This window comes from Panthera pardus, unplaced genomic scaffold, assembly GCF_024362965.1.
Source record: "Panthera pardus isolate Hobbes unplaced genomic scaffold, ASM2436296v1 HiC_scaffold_22, whole genome shotgun sequence".
NCBI lineage: Eukaryota > Metazoa > Chordata > Mammalia > Carnivora > Felidae > Panthera > Panthera pardus.
Window position 1 is genome coordinate 6205095 of NW_026526788.1, and position 18338 is coordinate 6223432.

Genomic DNA, 18338 nt, shown 5'->3' on the forward strand with positions numbered 1-18338 from the left:
TCTTTGAGATTGTTATGACAGGTGTCATTAATATTTTTCACTGATGACCAAATATGGCAATGGGTTATGAAGATAGCATTTTAGTTGAGCTGATGAAATCCTGGCTGTGGATTTCTCTTCATTGGAGGCCTCTAAAAATAAGATCGTTCTGTGGGTTTTTTTCCCCACCCCCAGTAGTTGGTGTGAGTGTGTCAGAAGAGGATTAGGGAGTGGACCAGATCGCCTCCTAAGGCCCCCTCTAAACCTGGGTTTTGATCATTCGTGTCACTCTGTAGTTGCAGCCTGATCTCTGATATAACCTGCAGTAAATAGGGTGATCTCCTGAGCTATTACCCATAATAAATATTTGGGACACTACCAGTTAATATTAGTTTACAGTTTCTCCTAGAATTTGTGCTATGAACCGGTCAGCAGCGCTTTCCTGGGTGCTGTTCTCCGTCTCTTGTTTCTTGGGGAGTAGAGGCATTCAATTAAGGTGATGAACCTTGATGTTCTCGGCACCTTGTCCCTTAGATAGCAGAGTGATTTCCAGTTTTTTCTTTCAACCTAGAGAGTATACTGTAAACAGAACTGTGTGGGACAGCCTTCCACTGCTCAGGTTTTATTTAAAATGCCCTCTTTCCAAGCAGTTACCTAATTTTTCTGGTGAGCAAGAAATCTTGAAGTGTGACTTTTTGTGGCACCTGGCTGGTTCAGTTGGTGGAGCATGCGACTCTTGATCTCGGGTTGTAAGTTTGAGCCCCACTTTGGGTGTAGAGATTACTCAAAAATAAAATCTTAAAAAAAAAAAAAAAAAGTGACTTTTCTTTGGCACCAGTGAATGGAATCTAATACCTGACATCAGAGGAAACACACTGTTTAGACTTTGTGCACAATCCTGGATAACTTACAAAATACAATCTTGATGAACTCAGCCTGTGTATGCCATAAAGATTGTCGTAAAGATTGTTGTAAAGCATTTTGAGGTTCTTGCGATGGCATTAACGAATCAGTCTAAACTACTTTCCCTGGTGTGGTATAAAGTGTTGCAAGAATTTTTTTAAAAAGTCACTAAATGTACTGATGGCTTGCAAAAGATGAAGAAGAGAGGCATTTCATACTTGGAAGACTCCCATAAATCAGGGCAAAATAAAAATTGCATCACTCAGGAGCAGTCTACAAAAAGATGCTTAGCTAACCGAGTGTTTTTCCATTGGGAACATGAGTTCGCCAGGTCACTTCTCACATACAGCAATATACATAGTCGAGTGAAATTGAACAGTTAGTTCTGTGAGCTTGCCTGAAAGGCTCTAAACATGCCTGCAGCAAATAGGTTATGAAGATCAACAACATTTTTTGGAGTCTCCCCAGGGACCCAGCCTTTCCCAGGATGCAGCATCTAAATCCCCAGTGAGAAAATGCTTCCTATGGAGAATTTTGTAATCTTTTGGGGACCCTTTACCTTTGAAGATTGCCAGATGCAGGTAATAAATATACAAAATGCATGGTGAAATTCAAATTTAACTGGCACTCTGAATTTACCCGTTGGGGATAATGGTACAGGTTGAGCCTCGATTACAGGGGTTTGTGGGAGTCTCCACTTCTACCAGGGCCATGATCAGGATGTTCTTTTGTTAGCATCATCTGTACTTGGTGGGCAGGAAGAGGAAGGAACTGGAACACGCTGAATGCTAATGAGTAAAACGTTTGGACCCTCCTCCTTCTGCTCCTTCCCCATATGTTTTCTCTTTGGACAGGGTTCAGAATTTTGGTGTTGGGTTGCAACATCTCCATATTAATCTAGAATCTCTGTGGAGTCTATGTAAATTATTAGTTTATTTTTGGAGATTTATTGTTACTGGTGGGCACTCATTCAACTGGCATTTTTCATTATTTGTGGGGCCGTTTTGTTTTCTGAGAAACCCTCCAGGAATGTGCCAGAGGAGACTGATCTTTGATGTTATCCTTTGATCTGTAAAGGGCACAGCATCTACTTTGCAACTACCTAATACATACCATTCCAACTCCTTTCATCTGCCTGCAGCCGAACTAAAGAGTAATAAAGATTTCTTCTTGAATGATTCATTACCACTGTTTAAAAAGTGTAGATTTTTAAGAACAAAAAGGAAAACCATGGTATTTGTTTTACATTGTTGTTTTATCATTTATTATAACTGTGCTAGTTTTTAAACTTGCGTGCTTATGCTTTTTCATGTATTTTGTTGTTGATGTATAGCTGACATGTAGTGTTTTGTTGGTTTTGGGTGTACAACATTGTGTTTGACGATGCTGTCAATCGTCAAGCGCTCGCCACAATAAACGCAGTCACTGTCACCATACAGACACATGTATGTAGCATGTATTATTGCTACAGTAGTATTGACTATATTCCCTATACTGTACTTGTCACCCCCATGACCTGTTTTTAACTGGAAGTTTGTACCTCTTCATCCCCTTCTCCTGTTACGCTTATCCCTACCTTCCTCCCCACTCTGGTAACCACCAGTTCCCTGTGTTTAGGAGTCTGTTCTTATTTTGTTTGTTCATTTGTTTTTTAGATTCCACATATAAGTGGAATCATATGGTGTTTGTCTTCCTCTGTCTGACATATTTCACTTAGCACAATCCCCTTTAGGGTGTTGTCGTGAACACGTAGTGTTATTTGTGTTGTCGTGAATGGCAAGATTGCAGTCTTTTTACGGCCGAGTAAATATCCCATTGTGTATTTGTATGTCTGTCTACACCACATCTATCTTTTGGATTCATCTATGGATGGACACTTAGGTTGCATCTGTATCTTCGCTATTTTAAATAATGCTGCAATAAACATAGGGATGCATATGTGTGTTTGAACTAGTGTTTTTTGTTTTCTTTGGGTAATTACTCAGCAGTGGAATTGCTGGATTGTATGGTATTTCCTTTTGTTTCTTTCTTTCTTTTTTTTTTTTTTTAAGTAGGCTTCATGCCAACTTAAAAGCCCAACATAGGGCTTCAGCTCACGACTTTGAGATTAAAACCCAAGCTGAGATCAAGAGTCAGATGCTTAACAGAGCCACCCAGCAACCCCTGGTATTTCAATTTTTAGTTTTTTGAGGAACCGCCATACTGTTTTCCTTAGTGGCTACATGAATTTACATTCACATCAATAGTGCACAGGGGTTCCCTTTTCCCCACATCCTTGCCTACACCTACTTAGTGCCTTTTTGGTGGTAGCTGTTCTGACTGGTGTCTCCTTATGGTTTTGGTTTGCATTGCCTGAGGGTTAGTGATGCTGAGTGTCTTCGTATGTGTCTGTTGGCCTTTGTGTGTCTTCTTTGGAAAAATGTCTATTCAAGTCCTCTACCCATCTTTTAGTTGATTATTTGTTTTTTCTTAATGTTGACTTGTATGTTTTTTATGTATTTTGGATATTAACTCCTTAATGAATAGGTCATTTGCAAATATCTTCTCCCATTCAGTGGGTTGCCTTCTCCTTTCTTTTTGTTTTTAAGACTTTGTTTTCAAGTAATCTCTGCACCCACTGTGGGGCTTGAACTCACAATTGCGAGATCAAGAATTGCATGCTTCACCAACTGAGCCATCCAGGTGCCCTGCCTTTTTGTTTTGTTGATGGGTTCCTTCCTGAGCAAACGCTTCTTAGTTTGGTGTTGTCCCAATGGTTCATTTTTGCTTTTGTTTCCCTTATCTGAGGAGACATATCCAGAAAAATCTTGTTAAAGAGATTACTGCCTATGTTCCTTTTAGGAGTTTAATGGTTTCAGGCCTTACATTTAGGTCTTTAATCCATTTTGAATTTATTTTTGCACACTGTGTAAGTGGTCCTGTTTCACTCTTGGATGTAGCTGTTCAGTTTTCTCAACATCATTTATTGTAAGACTGCTCTTTCCCCATTGTATTCTTGCCTCCTATGTCATAGAGGTCCCCCTCCTGCCCCCCCCCCCCCCCCCGGGCTCCCTATTCTCTTCCACTGATTTATGTGTTCTGTGCCAATACCTTATTGTTTTTGATTACTTCAGCTTTATAGTGTAGCTTGAAATTTGGGATTGTGATACATCCACTTTGTTCTTCTTTCTCAGAATTGCTTTTGGCTATTCTGGGTCTTCTGTGCTTCCATACAAATTTTAGGATTGTTTGTTCTAGTTCTGTGTAGTGCTGCTGACAGTCCTTTGATAGGGATTGCATTGAATCTGTCAATTGCTTTGGGTAGTATGGACATCTCAACATTATTATTCCAATTCATGAGCGTGGGATATCTTGCCATTTGTTTGTGTTCTCTTAAATTTCTTTCATCAGTGTCTTACAGTTTTCAGAGTAAAAGTCTTTCACTCCTTGGTTACATTTGTTCCTAGGTAATTGCGTCTGCATTTGTAAATGGGATCATTTTTTTGATTTCTCTTTCTGCTACTTCATTATTAGTGTATAGAAACATAATAGATTTCTGTGTATTAATTTTGTATCCTACAGCTTTACTGAATTGATTTATTCTAATAGTTTTTTTGGTGGAGTCTCTAGGGTTTTCTATATATAGTATCATGTCATCTGCAAATAGTGACAGTTGTATTTCTGTCTTACCAATTTGGGTGCCTTTTATTATTTTTTTTCTCATTTGATTACTGCCACTAGGATTATTTTTTCATTTAAATCACATAATGTTTGAAAAATAGATCTTCCAAAAAACAGAAAAAAGACAAATCTTCCTCCATTTCCACGCCCCCCCCCCCATGTTACTCCTTTAAGGCAAACCAGTACTATTTGATAAATTTCATACTTGCATTTCATTAGAATGTCAGATTTCACTAGTTTGTAAATTAAAACCTGTTTTAAAAGTGTGAGATTCTCGTAACTGTCGCTTAGATGCAAAACCTACTTGTTTGTACACATTTAGATAGATTGAGATATATAAACTATTATCCTAAACTGTCTGGAGTTATTTCAACACCTGACTACATCTTGGGGCTTCGTTCAGCTTTGTGCGCATGAGATGTTTACCATTAGTAGCATTTATTTGGCAGTAAACACAAGATCTCTTTGTGTGCTGCCCTGACAGAAAACGCAAGGAGATAATCCAAAAGCGATCTCTGCAATTTACTTCAGAAAAAGCACCATAATATTTTATTGAAGCATTTGTTTCAACCATAATATTTTATTGAAAATGTTATACAGTTCCATAAATGTTTTATTTTCGATAATACTGCTTCTGTTGTGCTACTTTATCTTCATAAGCATTTACACGTAGGATCCTGTTTGATGCCTGTGGTAGGACAAAAGTACCATTCTTTTTTACCAATCTATTGGTTGTCCTGCAAGATTCCACAAAGATTCTCCTTCTTTGTCGAATACACATTAGACCCAAGGTTCTTTTTGTGATACACATCCTTTCAGGAGGCATAAGAGTATATTATTTATTTAAATAATCTCTACACCCAGCGTGGGGCTTGAACTCGATGGGTCAGTTTCTCTCTTTCTTCCCACGGCCCTTCACCATAGTCTAGCATGAGGTTCTTTACGGTGTCTGTTTTCCAAGAGGGTGAAAATGGAGGCTGCGAGGCCTCTTAAGGCTCAGGCTTCACTCCTTTTTGGTAAAAGCAAGTCACTGGGTGAGTCTAGATTCAAGAGGAGGGGGAATAGGTTTTTGTTGATGGGACAAGTGGCAAAATCCCATTGCCAAAGGGCATGTGGGCTTGGAGTCATCTGTGGAAGTAACTTACCACAGTTCACCAGCTGTCACCATTACTCACCTCTCTTCCCCATGTCACATTCGCTCCTCTCACCCCCAAGAGTCTCACCCCTTTTGGCCCTGGCTCGAAATCTAAGGTGTTGCCAAACTACTTCCAGGTGCCAGTGAGGCTCCTTGGATGCATTTTCTGGTGTAGGTGCCCATCAGGAGCTCCTGGATCCAGAGGTCTGGGAAGTAAAAAGTTATCGGCCTTCCTCAGACCCAGCATGCAGTGATGAGAGGGTCAGAGTAACTGCAGTCGATATTCTGGTTCAAAAAAGGAGAAGGAGAAGCACCTAGCAGACAATAGTAAGCTGCATGGTTTTGAAATCCAGCCTGGTGCATGTCGCCATTTCCTCTTACTCGGAGGCATGGAGTGTTCCTTGTTGAGGGCGCATTTCTGTTTCTTGGAAGCACATCTTGCCAGTAAACCTAAGAGTTCTAGATGAGCCTATTCAAATGAAGGTACCTGTATTATGAAAGCACCTTGCCTCATTCTTAGCACCTACTAGACTGTCAAAGTATTGAGTTGTGTAATATTACTTACTCAATACATGCTGCTCTTTTGGAACATTCAAAGCATTGGTGTCTAAACTTTTATGCACAAGTTAAATGTTTTACAGATGAGAAATTCACAAATTAATGATACCATATTTCTGGAGGGTTTTGCTTGTTTTTTTTTTGTTTTTTTTTGTTTTTTTTTTTGTAATAACCTTTAATCTTCCTTTATAATAACCTTTTGTTTTGCTGCTTCCAGTTTCTTAATTTGTGTGTGTTTTTTTTAAACTAAACAACACATACAAAGCACTTGACAGAGCCCCGAATAGAGAGTTCCATTCCTTCACAGGCCATGATAATGGCTATTGCTTTTATTTGTTTTTCATGTTATTTTGAGAGAGAGCACGAACAGGAGAGGGGTAGAAAAGAGAGACAGAGGATCCCAAGTAGGCTCTGCGCTGTCAGCAGAAAGCCCCATGTGGGGCTTGAACTTACAAACTGTAAGGTTGTGACCTGAGCCAGAGAGCTGGACACTTAACGGACTGAGCCACCCAGGCGCCCTGTAAATCATTGTTTTCAGCCCCTATGCTTTGGGGGCAGTTTTTATGTAGCCGTAGATAGCAGCTTTGTGCCCGATGTCGTGTGTGAACTTTATCTTGCATGTATTAGTAACTGCATTTTTTTTTTCTTAGCAAAACTACATAGTTTGTATCACGAAATTATGTCATCATTGATGTTCTACACCGCAGGAGCCCATCTGAACAAGTTTGGCAGCCACTTGAGTTTAGAGAGTATGGCTTCTGGGATATCCCAGTGTTTGAGAACATGTGGGTTTATGTTTAATGGTACATGAGATACAGTACTGTATGGAAAGGACAGATGGCTTGCGCTGGGCAATGTAGTGATGGTGTATTTGATCCTTATAAATAACCTCATTTGATGATAGGGGTTTATAGTTGAGGCAGCTGGCTGAGAATGTAAATTCAGTTGTCTGAGGTCATATAGCCAGTGAGTAATGGAGCCCTGGGGGATCCCAGCTCTGCCTGACTCCAGAGCTGTTCCCAGTCTATCCTGATCCTGCCTCCCATCTGAGGAATGTATAGGTTAATTAAGAATTTAAGGAATGTGTTCAATTTACCAAAAGAAGCCATTAATTTGTATCTATAAGCCCAGACAGAGACGTGGGAGAGGATAGCAGTGCACCAGTAGTCAGAAATCCAAGATTTTGGGTCATAGCTGTGATCTCTCTAACAGTGGACCCCAGGATCCCCAACTGAAGTATGTATTTTGAGAGAGAGAGAAAGAGAGAACCAGCAGGAGAGGGGCAGAGGGAGAGAGTGGGGGACAGAGGATCTGAAGCAGACTCTATGCCGACAGTAGAGAGCCCAGTGTGGGGCTTGAACCCATGAACTGTGCGATCATGGCCTGAATCGAAGTCAGACGTTTAACTTACTAAGCCACCCAGGAGCCCTCAGTATTGTTTTAAATAGGCAAATTCCTGGGCTCCAGCCCAGCCCCACTGAATGAGTATCCCCAGGGTGGAATCCAGTAAGATTTTTCAGTGATTTTCTGATATTTAGGTGTTGTTGTCTTTTAAGTTTATTTATTTTGAGAGAGAGAGAGAGAGAGAGAGGGAGAGTGGCACCGAGCCCAATGTGGGGCTCAATCTGACGAATCATGAGATCATGACCTGAGCTGAAACCAGGAGTCGGACACTTACCTAACTGAGCCACCCAGGCCCCCTGCTTTTTAGGTTATGTTTGAGGAGTCCTAGCCTAGATAATCTCTAAAGAATATCTCTTTGAACTCTTTAAGAAGTGATGCTAGCTGTATTTGAGCTCTCTAGCCAAGTAATGTAACTGCACTTCTTAAAACAGAACTGCATTTTTTTACAGCATGAACCTATCCTAGGGTAAAATGTAATATTTTCTAGGAAGCTTCCACTAGTCAGTGATCCTCTGATATCACAACATACTGTAGAGACCCAGAACTTGATTTTGCTGCGACAGAAAATTTAATTTCCTGTGTCTTCCATTCTCCCCTGTCCATTGGATTATTTTCAACAGCATACAGACCAGATCTACCCTCCCATCGTTAAGACATTCCCTCTTTTAATCCCCTCTGTTCAGCCATTGCCCTGTGCCCTTCTCCCCTTTGCAGTAAAGCCCTTCTGGGTGAGAGTAGCCATTGGGCCCAGTGTCCTCTCCCTTTCTGGAACTCACCTGCCAGGCTGCCGCCCCCGTGCTCCTACCAGGGTCGCCTTCTAGTTGCTAGGTTTGGTGGCCAGCCTCAGCCGTCCCCTCACATCCTTCCATAGCACTGGACACGTCCCCTTTACGTCCCCTTTCGTCACTGCCTTCCAGGACACCACACTCTGGGGGGGGTGGGGGGGGGGGGCTCTAGTGACCTCTGTGCCATTTCTGCTTCCCTGAGACATTACTTCTGACTTCTGGGGATCACAAGTCCCTTTCACATTGTGGTGCTCTCTGTGGCCCCACTGAAAAAAAAAAAGTGTATGTTGATATGGTCAAAATTTATCAGTATAAGTTTTCATCCTTTTAAATTCTGGTGAGTTCTAGGAAGGTTCAATTTCTTTAAGAGTTAAAGGTAACGAGCCGAAATAGTATTTGTAATTTTTGGCCATTCATATATTTCATCATTTACTCTTTTAAGTGATTAATATTAACATGTATGGCTGTTTTATAGCGCATACTTAGATTATTCTAAAAATAAGGTCTTGTTGCCATGATGTAATAGTGGATGGTGACATTTAAGGGGTCCAAAGATCCACTTTGACTCTCTTGAAAGCCTGACAGAGTGGCCATTGCACACAGTAATATAATTAGTCTTTCCATTAAATCCTGCTAGAGGTTATTACTAAGAATTGCTCTAATAGCTGAAATTGTGGTCAAATATCCTATATTTCTGTAGAATTCTTCCCACATTCTCTGTTTAAGCCCCATATTTAAGCTTTTTAAAATATATTTAGTTCAAGTTGTTTTTTAAATGTTTTCATTTCTTTGTGTCCTTATTCAGTCCTTTTCTGTCTGGATAGGATTCCTCTATACGTGTGTCATGTACAATTTGGTTCGATTTTTAAAAATCTCAACATTATTTTGTAACTTCATTAAGTGTTACAGCTAGAATTTTTAATGACTGCATCTGTCTGGTTGAATTAATAGTTCTTATTCAGCTGGGTTTTTTTATGGTGTCCAGAGTTCCTCAGTCACAAATAAATGCTATTATACAGAAGCTTTGTAAATGCAATTTTGTTTTTATTTTTATTTATTTAAAAAAAATTTTTTTTTTAACGTTTTTATTTATTTTTGAGACAGAGACAGAGCATGAACAGGGGAGGGGCAGAGAGAGAGGGAGACACAGAATGGGAAGCAGGCTTCAGGCTCTGAGCCATCAGCCCAGAGCCCGACGACGCGGGGCTCGAACTCACGGACCGTGAGATCGTGACCCGAGCTGAAGTCGGACGCCCAACTGACTGAGACACCCAGGCGCCCCTGTTTTTATTTTTAAATGATTGTCTGCTGACAAATTCCCTAGAGTAGGATTATACAATGAAAAATCCAGTCTTGAGGTCCTTGAGGTGTTAGGATTTTTCTTTATTTTTTGCCAGTTTTGTTGAGAATAATTTAATTATTTGAATTTGCATTTCTTAATTAGCAAGGTGAAACTTCCCCCTATGGATTTAATACTTCCGTTTCCTCTTGTGCGAATTGTCTGTTCCTTATTTCTTGTTTGTTGACCTGTTGGGACTTGATACGCTTGCATAAGCTCACAACCCTTTTTGAGGAATCGTATCAATTATACATTTGTATATTATTTTCCTTTTATGCTGATTTTGATTTTTCGGCATAGAGAAAAATTTGCTGGCCTTCAGAACGTTGCATTTATGACCATTCTGGTGGATGAAATTTTCTTTCTCTTCTTTTTGTAAATTATGTAATCGTTGGGGCGTGTGGCTGGCTCAGTTGGTAGAGCATGCAACTCTGGATTTCAGGGTTGTAGGTTCAAGACCCACACTGGGTGTAGAGATTACTGAAAAAGATAATCTTTAAAAAATGTGTGATTGCTTTTATTTGCTACTAAATATTTGTGAACAAATTTGTAAATGCAGACATTTTACATTCTTGGCAGACTGAATTTACAGAGGATTTTCAAATGTGTCCTTGTGTTTAAATGTCCACATTGATGATATTTCATCTGTTCCATTTCTCCTTTTTCCCCAGGCACCCAACAGGAGGATCCTTTGTTCGTCCAAACAAAGTAAATTTTGGAGTGGACTTTCTCACTGCAGTGAATAATCGCTACGTGTTAGAAGATGGACCGGAGGAAGATGGAAAAGAGCAACCTGTTACAATTGGAAATAAACCTGTGGAAACTATTGGTTTTGACTCTGTCGTAAAACAGCAAAGGTATGTAGAGTTGATAAGGGCAGAACTGACTTTGACCATTTCATCACCGGTCAGGATTGAACGAAGTTCACCCGACTGACTGTGTTTTGATACTCAACACTTTGCTCCCAAACTGGTCTGGCCTTCCTGCACAAACACAAATTGAAATCAGACGAATCTGAGGATTGAAGTCTTCAGGGAAACTAAAATTCTTAATTTGGTATAGGGTTGTTGGGCTTTGCCAGATGGAATTGAAACATTGGGTTGCCCATTATTCATATCTATGCCGACTGCCTTGTATGATAAGTAACTAAGACTGACATTTTGGTTCTTTTTTATTTCATGGTGACATTTCTAACCGGAGATAAGTCAGAAATGGGAGCAGAGGCCTCACCTGCCTTGTGGCATGCTGGTGCCATCTAGAACTGAGTTAGCTTCCATCTCTGGCTGCACACCCTTGTCACATGGGCTGCTTGTGAAACTGCAGAATCTTGGGTCCCATTCCAAACCTGAATCAATACCATGGGCTTTTGCTTTTAGAAGGACCTCAGATTATTATGTAGCAGTCTGAGGGGCACTAAAGAATCCATTGTAGAACTGTGCATGCAAACATTCTGTTGTCTGAAACTCTCTGGACACTGTGGTTCTATGCAGAGGGGCTTTCTGCTCCAACGCGCTATCTGAATCAGAGTGAGTAGAAGCTCGTGTTCCCACAAAGACACAAGTGCACAAGAACCTCCCAGGACATGCAGGTCAAGTGATGGTCAGTGCTGTGGTGTTTGACCCTGACCTGGATGAGGTGACTTCGTAGCGACCCCTGGTGGCCGCTGTGGAGAGGAGGTTTGTAGCCGCGTGGCTTATTAGGGCTGCAATCTTTTACTTTCTCAAGTGAAAGAATTAAACTGTGGTTTTGTTCTAAGTACGTTTATTTGCTATCTTATTTATCTGTTGTTGTTAATATTTAACATAATACAAAATATAAAGTGCACATGGTGACAGTGTTGAAGAATAAATTCATTTCTTTGATACCTCTGCTTTGTAGCATAGATGACCCCCATAAACAACAACAAGGGAAAATTCACGGGAACAATCCAAATATCTGTAAACCTAGAACGGATGAATAGTGTTGCATTCATTCGGTGGCGTACTGTCAGCAGTGAACATGCGAACAACAGCTCTGTGCAAGAGTGTGGGTGAAATCTCAGAAACATAGCGACCAGGAGTCAGACACCAGGAAGTACACGTGGTGTGATGCCATCTATACGAAGGTCAAAAGCAGGCATAACTGATCTATAGTGTTAGAAGTCAGAATAGACAGTTTTAAGGGGAGGGAGAAGCAGCTGTCAGGGGCACAAAGAGGCCTTCCCGAGTCCTGGGAATGTACTAGGTCTTTTTTTTTTTTTTTTTTTTTTTTTTTTTATCATTTCACTTTATTTCTTTTTTTATTTTTTAGTAGGCTCCATACCCAACGCGGAGCTTGAACTCATGACCCTGATATCTAGAGTCATGTCCTCTACGGACTGAGCCAGCCAGGCGACCCTGTACTATTTCTTGATCTGGGTGGTGGTCACCTGTGCAAACTCACTTAAAATCACTGAGATGTGTAGTTATGTATACGTAGGCTAACGCACATACTTTCCTATATGTAATTTTTTTCAATAAAAAAATTGTGAAGGAGGAAAAAAAACTTGGAATAAATTGAGATTTAAAAAAAAAATTTTTTTTTTTTAACGTTTATTTATTTTTGAGACAGAGAGAGACAGAGCATGAACAGGGAAGGGGCAGAGAGAGAGGGAGACACAGAATCAGAAGCAGGCTCCAGGCTCCGAGCCATCAGCCCAGAGCCCGACGCGGGGCTCGAACTCACGGACCGTGAGATCGTGACCTGAGCTGAAGTCGGATGCTTAACCGACTGAGCCACCCAGGCGCCCCATAAATTGAGATTTTTAAAAACGCAACAACTTGACAGTAAATCACAAAGCAGTTTACACTCGTTGGTGAAAATTTAGGAGCTATAAATTGAACAAAAGGAGGTTATGACTTAATGCCACCACCGAGAGATAACTGTCATGAGTATTTTTTGCTTTTTATCCTACTGGTTTACTTAGATTTGAAGAACTATGTGCTTCATAGGGTGGGACTTCTTGGCTTTATTTTTTTCCATTTAAAATGCAAGTAATGAAAAAAATGCACATATCGTGGGATCTTTTACCCCGAAAGAAGCACAGTTTTTTCTTACTGGTTAATCTCTTTCAGAGAATACCACGACTCTGTGAATATTGACAAATTGCAAACCGATTTTTCTCCCCTGGCTTATGAACAACTGTATAACTCAAGAATTTGGGTGGGGGGGAATGACCCTACTATTTGAGCATCATTGTGTTCAGTAATTGCCAGTGACTTTCTTGGAAATGACCAATGATGGAGTCAAGCTGGGTTCAGATGTCAGCTAAGCCAACTTCTAACCCTGACACTTTCTAGCTGTTAGAGCTAGTATGCCTCATTCTAAGCCTCCGTTTCTTCGTTTGCAAAACATTACCTAAGCTGTTAGAGCTGCTGGGGATAACAAGTGAGATTGTGCAGTGAAATTCAGTCATCTGTGTTAAGGATGGAAAGAAACCTCTACTTTAAGCCATCATATTACCTCCTTAATAATATCCAGCTGACCAGCTCTGAGTTTGTACCACTAAGACTTATAAAAATTGGATTAAAAAAAGAAAAACCAGTATGTGGGATTTCTCTTGGACATGGCTTTGGCTTTGGAGTGAGGTCCCCTGGGCACTGCAGTGAACTCACTGGCACAGCAGGGTATTTTTAACTTTAGAGGGGAATGGTGACCTCTGTTGGACACAGAGCAAGCTATTAGCTTGAGGTTGTTCAGTTTCATGATATTCCTGCGGTTCCTTTTGTGGGTGTCCTATCCCTGCAAAGCTGGGTTTTTGGTGATGGCTGTGATAAAAAGCAAGCATCTCCTGAAAATCATCATGGAACAAGAAATGGAGATAGTGATGTCCAGTCTGATTCCAGGGTTTGGGAAGTTGTGCAGGGCCCAGCTGACGCTAAGTTCACAGGACGTAAATAGTTAAGTTGTTTGGCCCTAACTACTTACTAAATGGAAACTGAGGTGTTTTGTTTGTCTCAGGGACACACTGAAAAAATTACTAAAACACCAAGAGCGCTGTGAACTGAGCAGGTTTAGAAGGTTCTGTGTTAGACCTTTGCTGCTGCCTTTCCCCCAGATTCTGATGATTGTAATAGTAAGTGCCTTGTGTCTTCATCTGAGTGTTTCCCTCAAAGGTTGTCAGTTTAGCATTTATTTACTTGTTTATTTATTAAAAACATTTAAAAAAATATTCGTTTATTTTTGAGAGCGAGGGAGACAGAGCATGAGCCGGGGAGGGGCAGAGAGAGAGACCCACAGAATCCAAAGCGGGCTCCAGGCTCCGAGCTGTCAGCACAGAGCCTGACGTGGGGCTCGAATTCATGAATCGCAAGATCACAACCTGAGCCGAAGTCGGATGCTCAACTGACTGAGCCACCCAGGCACCCCTATTTTTATAAATACTTACAAAATAATTTACTGTGTATCAGGCAGTATTCTAAGGTTTCACAAATGCTAACTCACTAATTATAGCATTTAAGATTATTAAAAAAAAAAAACACAAAATATACCATCTTAACCATTTTTTTAAATTATTTTTTTAATGTTTTATTCATTTTTGAGACAGAGACAGAGCATGAGCAGGTGGGGAGGGACAGAGAGAGAGCCAGACACAGAATCGGAAGCAGGCTCCAGGCTCCGAGCTTTTAGCCCAGAGCCCGACGCGGGGCTCGAACTCACAAACCGCAAGATCATGACCTGAGCTGAAGTCAGACGCTCAGCCGACTGAGCCACCCAGGCGCCCCCCATCTTAACCATTTTTAAGTATAGTTTGGTGGTGCTAACTACATTCACATTGTGCAGCCGTCAGCACCCTCCATCTTCAGAACCTTTTCACCTTCCCAAACTGAAACTCTGTCCCCATCAAACAGCAGCTCATTTCCCTCCCCCACCCCCAGCCTCTGGCAGCCACCATGTTGCTTTCTGTCTCTGCAAAGTTGACTCCTGGGAACCTCACGTGAGTGGAATCACGCGGTATTGTCTTTTGGTGACTGACTTCTTTCAGTTAGCGTCATGTTCTCAAGTTTGCCCAGTGTATTGTATGTCAGAATTTCCTTTTTAAGGCTGAGTAGTATTCTACCGTGTGGATGCACTGCCCTTTGTTTATCCGATCATCCATCGATGGGCTCCTGGGTTGTTTCTACCCTTGGGCTCCCGCGGTAATGATGCTGTAAACACGTGTGTATGCCACAGCATGTTAAAGCTGTGGAATCGGAGGCCCAGGGATTTTAACTTCCTGAAGTCCAAAGGAAGTAGTGGAATTGGGATTTGAACCCCGGCGATGGGTCTCCAGATTTCACATTCTAGATACTCTTCGGAGACTAGACACACGGGCTCTTTGAATGAGTAGAAAACGCAGATTCTCCGCACCGAAGAAGTGGCTTCAGAGATTACGTAATAAAGCTGAAGGGACGCACGCTCTCCAGGATGTAACCCTAGAGAGACTTTCATGTGTGAGAGCAGCAGGTACACAGCGTGGTTGGGAATAACCAGAGGAGTAAATAAATTATTTGTGGTCTATCATGTATAAAAATGAGTGGCTCTAGAGTACAAGGGTCAGTATAGCTAAATCTCGCTGCTGACCAATATACTGTTGACGGGGAAAAGGTTGGAGGGGGACATATATGGTAGGATACCGTTTATATCAAATTTCATTATACATGAAATACTATAATTAGGGGTATGCAAACGTGTGGTAAAACTATTCAATGCTCAAGTTTAAATAAACACCAAGTGTAGGATACTGGTTATCCAAAGGGAGCAGAGAAGGAAGGGAAATGTTCTGGGAGGAACGCAGAGGACTTCATTTCTATTTGTAGTGTGTGTGATGCTTGCTTTTTTTCTTTGTAGTTTAAAGCTTTCTTTCTTTTTTTTTTTTTTAATGTTTGTTTATTTTGAGAGAAAGTGAGAGTGGGGGAGAGGGGCACAGAGAGACAATCCCAAGCAGGCTCTGCATGGTCAGCACAGAGCCCAGCGCAGGGCTCGAACTCATGAACTGTGAGATCATGACCTGGGCTGAAATCAAGAGTTGGACACTCGACCGACGGAGCCTCCCGGACACCCCTAAAGCTTTATTTCTTAAAGTGGGTGGTGGGTGCCGGTATTTGTTATTTTTGGTGACTTTTGATATGTCTGAAATGCTTTTTAGGTTTTAAAGAGCCAGGGGACACGTACATGCTTGTACATACGTGTGAACTCTTTTTCATGCAGTCAGCTGAGCAAGCTGCAGGAAATTTCTCTGAGGAACTGCGTGGTGAGTTGTGCCGGCGACAAAGGAGCAATTGCCAAAGCGTGTCCTAGTATCCTTTTCACGGAGTATCGGACGCTGGGCTTGGCCCTGGTGCCACACCCCGCCAGTCGCCTGCCCTGTGTCTGTTGTCCCCAGCTCTCTTCCTAAGGGCATCTCTGTTTCACCGGGTGCAGGGGCTGCCCGGGTGAGTTATTCGCCTTCCCAGGCCCCCTTGCCTGCAGGTGAGGCAGTGTGCACGCCCCAGCCAAGGAAATGTCAAGCAGAAGTCTCTGGACAGGGCTTCTTATGAGGGGCCAGACCTGGCTGGCGTCTGCCTTCTGCCCAGAGCCTTTACCCTGCTCCCTGCCTCGAGTGTGGACAGGACGCCCAGGGCCCAGCCGCCGTCTTGTGTGAAGATGACCGTCCAGCGCGGCCTGGGCCAGCAGAGGCGGAGCCTGACCGCATCACAGGGCCCCTGCACCAGCCCCGGGGCCCCTGGACCGCCACCTTGTGAGTGAGCAGACTCCTCTCTCCTGTTTCAGGCAGCTGCTTGCATCTGTCACAATACCTCCAAACAGGCTTTTCCAGGGCTTGTAATCTCTTCTGTCTACCTTCTCCTAGAAGTGGGGTGTGTGTGTTTGCCCTACGTTGCTTTCATGCCCACAACTAAAAATATGGGAGATAAGTTTAAAAACACAACAACTCCCACTGGCAAATGGGAGTTAACTTAAAATTTTTTTAATTTTAATTTTTATTTTAGAAAGGGCATGTTAGTGGGGGAGAGGGGCAGAGAGAGAGAGAGACAGAATATTTAAAGACTTTTTTTTTTTAATGTTTATTTTTGAGAGAGAGAGAGAGACACAGAATCTGAGGCAAGCTCCAGGCTCTGAGCTGTCAGCACAGAGCCTCGAACTCAGGAGCCATGAAATTCATGACCTGAGCTGAAGTCAGGCTTAACCAACTCAGCCACTCGGGCTCCCCAAGAGAAAGAGGGAGGGAGGGAGGGCAGGAGGAAGGAAATATCTTAAGCGGGCTCCATGCTGACATGGGGCTCAATCCCAAGACCCTGGGATCATGACCTGAGCTGAAATCAAGAGTTGGAAGGATGCTCAACCGACTGAGCCACCCAGGTGCCCCTTTAGCCAGCTATTTCTAACTACACCTATGGTGTGTCCTTTATGGTGACCGAAATCAGAGCAGAGCTCCCCGGCCAGCATGTCTGGGTGTCTTACTTCCTCAGCCTGCGGGTCGGTCGGGACCCGGTCACCTTGCCTGTGAGCAGCCCTTCCCATTGCCCCCATGGGCTGAACCAACGTGGTCCCTTCTTCCCTGGTTAAGGGAACTGGGGCGGAGGGTGTAGTTTGGTAGGGGATGCCACGGCAGCGTCTGGAGCGTTCTGTGATCTGCCTGGCCGGCTCCCCAATGATTTGAGAAGATTGGGAATTGGGTGGCTCAAGACTTACTTTCAACGTATCAGAAAAGATGTGGCCAGTAGGTGGGTTTGGGAACGTTTGCAGTTGGATTGCTCAGAGTTGTCAGCCGTGTGCTAGAGAGGCAGCATCTTGCTTTTTCACGTGGCTCTCTCCTGGGGGGAAAGCGTCCCCCAGACTAGAAGCAATGAGGTTTCGTGAGATAATCAAGTCACGGCTGATATTTGCAGATGTGGTGATGAATGTCTCACGGTTCCTGGTTGAATTCCCGCCTGAAGTGGAAGTTTTGCCTGTGTGTAATTAAGTCATCCTTTTTCGGTGGCCCCCTCCGAGGTCCCCTCCCTGAGTCCCGACGACAAGCTGCAGGAGTGCCGGGGCCCTGAGCTTGCCGGGCTGGGAAGCAGCTGACTCTGCACGGGGTGCAGGGTCTGTCCCTGCGAGCAGGCACCGTGCAACGCCGGGAGCTCCTTGGACGGTGCGTGCACGAGGGGCAGTGCGTGTGTGTGCACGTGCGTGAGGACGGTGCGTGAAACTGTTAGAGTTTGGAGTTGATTTCAGAAGGCAGGCGTCCATGTGCTCTGGGCAGACTAGCAGGTATATTTATGATCCTGGCCTACACTTTGAGGGAAGGATACTGGACTCACTGTTTCTAAGGAACCCCGACAGCCCCTAGTCAGCAGCGTCATGGAAATGAAAGGTGGCTGGAGCTTGACCGTGGGGTGTGAAAGCACCCAGCTCAGCGGTCGCAGGAGGGTCCTGACCCCTCAGTACCTCCCGTTTCAGTCAGAGACCAGCCGAGATTGTGTAGTGGCCTGCGGGGCCCTTGGTGATGTGGCCTGGCCCCTGCGGCCCATGTGACCGCATTTCCAGCACCCCGCACCCCCTCTGCCCAGGCACACTGGAGCTCGCTGTCCCTGTC

General features: G+C 43.1%; 1 protein-coding gene across 3 annotated transcripts in view; it reads left to right on the top strand.

The window, feature by feature from the left end:
* The window catches only part of TBCE (tubulin folding cofactor E), a 91987-nt gene that overhangs the window by 55334 nt on the left and 18315 nt on the right, over nucleotides 1-18338 (top strand). For 2 of the 3 annotated variants that reach the window (XM_019418951.2, XM_053910205.1), the window contains exons 4-5: nucleotides 10435-10620; nucleotides 15971-16059. In XM_019418951.2, the coding sequence (XP_019274496.1) occupies nucleotides 10435-10620; nucleotides 15971-16059 (275 nt within the window). The remainder of the gene's footprint in view (nucleotides 1-10434; nucleotides 10621-15970; nucleotides 16060-18338) is intronic. The other variant, XM_053910206.1, reaches the window with a different exon arrangement.